The sequence below is a fragment of the Azolla caroliniana genome, unplaced genomic scaffold (genome assembly GCF_043228905.1).
Source record: "Azolla caroliniana isolate FFs.n. ecotype wild unplaced genomic scaffold, voAzoCaro1.0.p SCAF_1210, whole genome shotgun sequence".
NCBI classification, from domain to species: domain Eukaryota; kingdom Viridiplantae; phylum Streptophyta; class Polypodiopsida; order Salviniales; family Salviniaceae; genus Azolla; species Azolla caroliniana.
The window spans coordinates 3,515-10,952 of record NW_028231645.1 but is presented as its reverse complement, the minus strand read 5'-3'; the positions used below and the strand labels follow the sequence as shown (position 1 = coordinate 10,952).

At 37.8% G+C, this 7,438-nt stretch overlaps 1 protein-coding gene across 1 annotated transcript; it reads left to right on the top strand.

The window, feature by feature from the left end:
• The first annotated feature begins 2 nt into the window (after positions 1-2).
• LOC147847305 (tobamovirus multiplication protein 2A-like) lies at positions 3-7,055 on the top strand. The gene is made up of 6 exons (XM_087339335.1): positions 3-259; positions 5,284-5,383; positions 5,473-5,553; positions 5,637-5,741; positions 6,339-6,545; positions 6,632-7,055. Exons 1-6 carry the CDS (start codon positions 3-5, stop codon positions 6,722-6,724), a joined length of 843 nt encoding a protein of 280 aa, XP_087195461.1. The 3' UTR covers positions 6,725-7,055.
• The last annotated feature ends 383 nt before the right edge of the window (positions 7,056-7,438 follow it).

The following is a 7,438-nucleotide window of genomic DNA, read 5'->3' as shown; positions in this document are numbered from 1 at the left end:
CTATGATTGGATATGGCATATATATGTTTGTAATATGGAACAACAGTTCCTCATCATCAACTACAACATCACCTCCACCACCTCCCCCTCCAGATGAGTTTGGCCTCAGATATCAGTCGCCACCTGATCTCCCACTCAATCAATTTGATAGAGACAGTGCCATCAATGGCTTGCAACTTAGAAGAGCATTATTGCAGGAAAATCCAACATCGAGCATTAACAACTTGTCCTCGTTTTGGAGCAGCATTCCAACAGCATGGTGAGTGATAAATTTTGTTGTTTTCTACCTTGATAAGATGTGGTCACTAGATGCAATATTTAAACTCTTTGACAAGCATGAGGCATTTTGAGGGAGAAAAAAATCCGTTTGTACAGTCATTCTAGTTGCAATACCATTCTATTAATGAATAAATGATGAGCAAGAAAGCAATATCTATAAGAATCTAATTTGGATGTGTTTGATTTACTAATAAATAACTGGCATTGTTGGCAAAGAACAATGGGAAGTTTTATGTGGATATATGTGAAGTATGTCCACTCCACTGAGAGAATTTCTGTGCTCAAGATCTTAAAATATAATTGTTCAAACTGGAAGAGAAGTTGTGAAGAGAAGATTGAAAGATAGATTGTACTACAGACCTCTAATCGTAAGTGTTATTTTCAGTAATGATGACTTATGTTGTTAGCATGGATATAAGTGTGGCATCCATTGGGATTTTCTCTGCTGATCTCATTGATTCAAATGGTTGTTTCAAAATGCTAGATAAGATATGAAGAACGCCAGGTTAGAACATTCGGTTTCACTAGTCTTACATGGACTGAACCTTTTCAGATGATTTTACTTTCTTCAACATTAGGCCAGATGTAAAATTTGAAGGATTTTATGGTAACAGTTGATATTAGTTCTGATTTCCTTAAAAAATGGAAGCAGAGAGTGGATCCCTTTGTGTTTAACCTAGTTTATCGCCAAAAGGAGTGCATGTATATGATTTAGGACAATGGCATAACTGGTTGTTCTTCCCCCAATGACATTTTCAATCAATGCATCCCAAGATGTTTGACAATAATAGTTGGGAATTACCGAGCAAATATGGGAGGCTGGGAGGGGCAACTTGGTCATGTAAAAATTCTTTCACTAACTCTACAATACACTATAAATAGCTCAAATTGTGTGGCACAATAATTTGTTAGGAGTTTCGTGTTTGTCTATTGTTCTGAGAATCCTTGAGTGGAAAGTCATTGAAAGCCGACAGTTCGGGATGAAGGATGAAACTATAGCTGTGTCTATTTTATTATTAAAAATGACTTGGCATTCTTGAAAAAAGGAGCTTACCTTGTTTTATTACTAAAAAGGTGGACTTTTTCACTATAAGGCTTTGTGACTAACAAAAAAACATGTTTCATTGAAGAATTGGTCTATCTCTTGTTTGAGGCCCATGACTTCTCTCTTCATCCTTGCATAAATGTAGGGATCTCTCTGAAACCTCAGCTTTATTGGAATCTCCTCCTTGATGCACACGGAATTCTATGAGAAACATCTCTTGAGATACATCCCGTGGCCTCTAAAGCGGTGGTCTACTGTCCCTGGGAGTATAGAGAATAGTAGGTTTGGTTGCTAGATGAAGTCACTTGGTGACTGTTGGGCAATAACATTGGGAAAAATTAGAATTTAGTGCAATAACTAAGTGGATCATGGGAATTTAAGTCTAATAGATTTCTAAAGAGTTATGATGAGCCTTGTCATGGGGGAAGTGGTAATGAGGTTCACGATTGATGCATTAATTTATGCCCTGAATCCTAATGCAGTTCTGATGAATCCTTGAAGGTGCCGATGAACAGAGTTGGTGTGAGAAAGAGAGAGAAAGAGAGAGAAAAAAGAAAGAAAAGATATATTAACGTCTTTTAAGAGGCCAAAATGGCCCATAAGACCAAACAAGAGATTACATCTGAAGTGTTGTCTCGTCTTTGAGAACAACCAATCAAATTAAATAAATGTTACCGAGTAAAAAAAAGTAAATAAGATGAAAATGAAACTAAAAAATCTTGTTATCTGTACATCTAAGAGTGTCAAGTCAGATATATTGTATTTTTGGTCTTTGAAAGATCTCTAACTTAGGTTAATCTCGAATGGAGAGGTCTCCGAAGTGAGGGAAGCACTTGGGATGGCAGGTATGTTTTACTCCGATTGTGCGAGCCACAGCCTTTGTCAAACCATTGGGAGACCACACTTTCCCTGATACAGATTCATACAATGCATAGATTCCCCATCGCATATCTGATAGGGACACCAAGGGCTTCTAGACATTGCATAAGCCGAGCATGCAACATAGTACCAAAGGCTTTTCATAAACCTACCAAGCAACAACAAATCCTCTTTTTATGGGCTCTGCCTTATCTGATAAGAGCTCGGAGGGTCAATATGTGATGCAAAGTTGTGAACCCCTTTTGAAAGCATGACTCTCCAGCTGAATGGCAGCCATTTCACTGTACCCATATACTCAAATCTAACTCTAGGATTGAGCCATGTAGTTTAGCCAAGTGATGGCCAATCATGGATGTCCTATAGTTGCTCGGGATCATTCAACTTTTAATCCCGAGTCTGATTTTGGGACATCATTGTAGTAAAATGGGCACTCTGGCCACTTGGATAGTGTGTGAACAGGTTAAAATATCCAAATGGCCCAAAACCCAAATGATCAAAGTATAATGTTTGTACGAGTAAAAATAGCGCTATAGAAAGCTCTGGAGATGATAGGACGACAACTCATAGTGTACATCAGGAGCTCACCTTTGAAGTGAGATCCAAAAGTTCTAAAGTTATGTTTTATATGACCCATTTAGGGTTGGCCAAGTTCACACTGAACTTGGCGCAAAAATAAAAGAATTGACTTTTGGCAAGAAAATGGCTTTGAGTTTGTCATCAAAAGGAGCCATTCCTGCACCTGTGATAATGTACCTGTAAACAAGGACAAGTGTTCAGCTGCACTCTTGGACTCATCCAACTGAATGCCAACAAGCTTTCGCATCAGGTGTAGTTGATTAACAGGCGTAGTGTTTTCATATGTAGCCTTCAACTTTGCCCATATTTTGGAGGCAAATACCAAGCCTTTGAGATGTACGAAAATCTCATAAGAAACAACCATCTTAATGTATGTGACAACCTTTTTGTTCAAAATCCGCCATGCATCTTTGGACATGTCCTCTGGTTTTTGTCTCCAATGCCTTGTCACAATCCTTCAGAAAGAGAATTCCTTGCGTTCTCTCCTTCCATAAGTTGAAACCCATTCCCTCAAATTGGCAAATCTCAAAAAGATTCTTCACATCTGAGGAACATGACACCATAGTTGCACAATGAAGAGGTCTGAACACCTTTTCTTTGCTGTATAGCACCTACGCAGCAGTTCTGAAACCCTAAACCTTGCTCTGATACCAATTGAAAGGGTCAGAAATGATGTCGATAGGGCTGAGGAACATTCAAGAGTCACCCAATTATGGGCGCTTTTGGTGCTATAGTAGAGCAATGGCTGAAAAGATAGAGAGAGCAACAGTTGGAGGAGCTCACCTTTGAAGTGACTCGTGAGATCCAAAGTTCTAAGGTTATGTTTTATATGACCCATTTAGGGTTGGCCATGTTCACACTGAACTTGGCCCAAAAGAAAAAGAATACGTGATACGTGACTTTTGGCCTTTATAATTAGGCCTATACACATGTACACACTATAAGGGGGTCATTTAGGGCCTTTACGCCAACATTCACATCAGTTACCATATTAGAGTCACAAAATTCTTGTAATTTCAATGAACCCTTCACCTAACATAGACATTACTTTTTTTCCCCTTGAAATATCTCATAATTGACTTCATGGCTTCCTAATGTGCCTTGCTAAGATTAGCCATGAGCCTGCTAACTCCCATGGCATGTGCAATTCCTGCTCTTTTAGTAAACATGACATACATCAAAGAACCACGATCTGACGCATATGGTAGTCTTCAGCTAATTGATTGATTGCCACATCATCATTTGGGCAGACTTTTTCACCCAATTTGACATGTAGCCACAAAGGTGCACTTAGGGTGTTTGCATAATTTATGTTGAACCTTTCAAGCATCATTTAAATCTACTTCTCAGGATACATAAAGCAGCTGCTTCTGCCAATTCCTCGTTGTCTTCATACCCAAGGTATGTTTACCATGGAAACCACTGCTTTTACCTGGTATGTAAGGTTATGAAGAGTAAGTACTATTCTCTTTTTACCAGCAAAATGGTGGGCCTGCTATCTACATCTCTTTTCTTGTATAGACATTGATTTGCACAGCTCCTTTTAACCCCATGGGATAGCATATAAGCATAAATATTTTTGTACCACAGTTTCTAAGCTTGTTTCAGCCCATATAGATGCCTCTCGAGTTTGCAAACTAACTGTTCCTTGCAAGGAATTGCAAAAGCATGTCTGTTTCATATATAGCTCTTCTTCAATGTTACCATGCAAAAAAGCACTGTTTACATCCATCTCCAAAAGCTCCAAGTTCATAGATGCTGTGAGAGAAAATAAAGTCCACAGGGTGTTCATTTTGAATACAGGGGAGTACATAACCTTTTGCAACCAGGTGTGCTTTGTCTTTGGGTTTCCTATCCATAGTCTTGATTTTATCCACCCAGCTATCAGGTATATCATTCTGATTCTTGAGCAGTTGAACCAAATCCTACATGTATTTCCATGCAGAACTTTTATTTCTTCTTGCATTGCAAACTCTCACGTCTCCCCAAAGGCCTCAAGGGAGATTAGCTGTGAACATGCTTCTCACCCTCTTATGGGCTTTCCTATTATATTGTTTAAGCCAAGCCATTAAAATAGGAGTGTATATGGAGCTGCTACCTTGCTCCTTACACCATGTAACTCACGAAATCTTCTAAAGTCAATACTTGTGATTCACCCCCATGCAGTTTGCATTTTAGCTCTGTACCTGTTTGGATTGTGGCTAGAACATTACAACACTTGGCAGTTTTCAAGAAACTGTTGGTTTTACGGCACTTTGAGGAAACTGGTTTTCTCTAAGTCATGTCTAAGTGTTTGAAGATTGAAGATGACTGTTAGAGCATCATTAGAGCTCCACTTGTGAACATTAATAATGGTGACAACTTCAGTTTAGGAATGGGAAGTTTATCTAGTAATCATGATCCCTCATTGTGCTACAATAGAATTGAAAGGAACTTTGTTTTATGTGTTATTTTTATTTGATTCGTGACACCATCAGACTGTAACATTATATATTCATTTACAGGTTCTTATGTGTATTTGTAGCTGTTGGGGCTGTAATTACCTTGATTACATGTTCTGGCTACATTGCAGCTGCAACAACAAATGGATGCTGTCTTTCTTGTGTATCCTTATACTTATGTGCTATTTCTTTCTTGGAGTTCTCCAATAACCTTTGTTCCGAATGTTTTGTTTCTATTAACAATTAAGACAGTATTCTTTCTTTATTGGGATTTTAATTCTCATAGAGCTTGCGTTTGGAGGTTTTCTTTACTTCTATGACGATTGGCAGGAGGTATCGCCTTTTACTTAAGCCATGTTCAGTGTTGTGGTCTCCATATGTTAGTAAACAACGTTAAAGTGTACAAGTAATTGTAGGTAATACCGAGTGATTCAACTGGAGAGCTGGAGAGCATAGAGGACTTCATTGAGGACAAGATTGGGATTTTTAAATGGGTGGCTTTGGGGGCAGTCATCCTGCAGGTACTGATGCTTTATAATCATTTTTCTCCCTTGATGTCTATGATGCGAATAAATTTCAGTGGGGCTGTTTTTTCATTTGGCGTTGCAGTGTAAACTTGGGATATATATCTTGTGCATTTCTAGGGAAACGTTTTCTGTGTTTTGCATGTATGTACCTATATATACATGGATAACTCTGCATAGAGAAAAAAATCTTTTGTGGTTGATAATTCTTACTGTAGTCATTGCTATATTCAAAATCTTACAACTAATTGCATGGCCTTATATGCAAAATTGACAACTTAAGGTTACATTTGTTACAGAGAGAAAACTATGTAGGGAAGAACTCCATTATTGACTCATCTTATATGCATCAGAGGTGGCATGTACTCAGCAGTAACAAGTTAATTTATGTACATATTGGCTTCTGAGTGGAATCACTACTCTAGCTGTGGTTGCATATGCATGGAATATTGTGCACCCATCTTAGAGGAGTACTTTATGGAAATATTTTTGTTTAGGATGTTCCTAACATATCTCGGCTGTGTTTACACTTGATTGTTAATGTCTCAAATTACATATAAGCTTAGTTGGAAATATTAAAATTATTGAGTGCAGGCATTTGCTCTACTTCTATCTGTTATTTTGCGAGCTTTGGGAGGAAATCATGCACGAGGTTACGACAGCGATGATGAATATGTGGCCCCAAGAACAACAAGTCGGCAACCTTTATTAAACAGGCAAACCACTGGAACTGTTGCGTCAACTACTACTGAGAATCGTCCTGCTCGAACAGATGCATGGAGTACAAGGATGAGAGAAAAGGTGTAATAATAGTATGTTCTTAATTGTTTTATTATTCATCTGTATCGTTCTAACTTGAGATGTATGATCCATCTATGCTTCTTCAGTATGGACTGGATACCAAGGAATTTTCATACAATCCGACCCAGCTACAGGCAGCAACTCCAGAAGTGAAGAAAGGCTGGTGCACTATTATGTAGATTCAAGCATATCAAGGTTCAAAATGTGCTACTTTTTATTAACAGTTGGTAGTTTTGGTATGCTTTTATGCTATTCTTCTTGTAGTCATAAAAGCTTGTGCTAGTAGTATTGCATGATTTTGGATCTGCATTTTGAGAGTAGGAATTCTATTTTCAACAAATGGTTTCTGCTAAATTTATATCGGACATATATGTACAAATAATTTGACACGAAGAATCAGATTCTGTCCTTAGCCGTTTGTTTAGATTTTGGTAATTTTTAGTACGATGTTTTTGTGTATACTGGAAAACAAAATTACATTATTGTATTTCAATTAAATATTATTCCTCACATCATGGAATTGTTAATTTCTAGTCAAGCTATAATTATCCCTCAGATCCAGTATAATCAACCATGTTTCATCTCTTGTGAGCTAATTAATTTGTAACTCGATCTGTGTGACGCAATTAATTAGCATATACTCCATTGAGCAAGAAATAAAATGAAATGCCATATTAACATCTGCAAAATGTTAAATAATCTGATATGTTTCATCTCTCGATTGGGATGCAAGTTATCCTATGAACAATATGATAGTTCTATCTGATGGCGACAATATCAGCTCCTGCAAGCCGGCCAATACCACAACAGAAGCCATGAGACAAGTGGATATACATGTGCAGGACATAGTATAAAGGCATCCTGTGGTGCGTTGAGGAAATTGTCTCAATTGA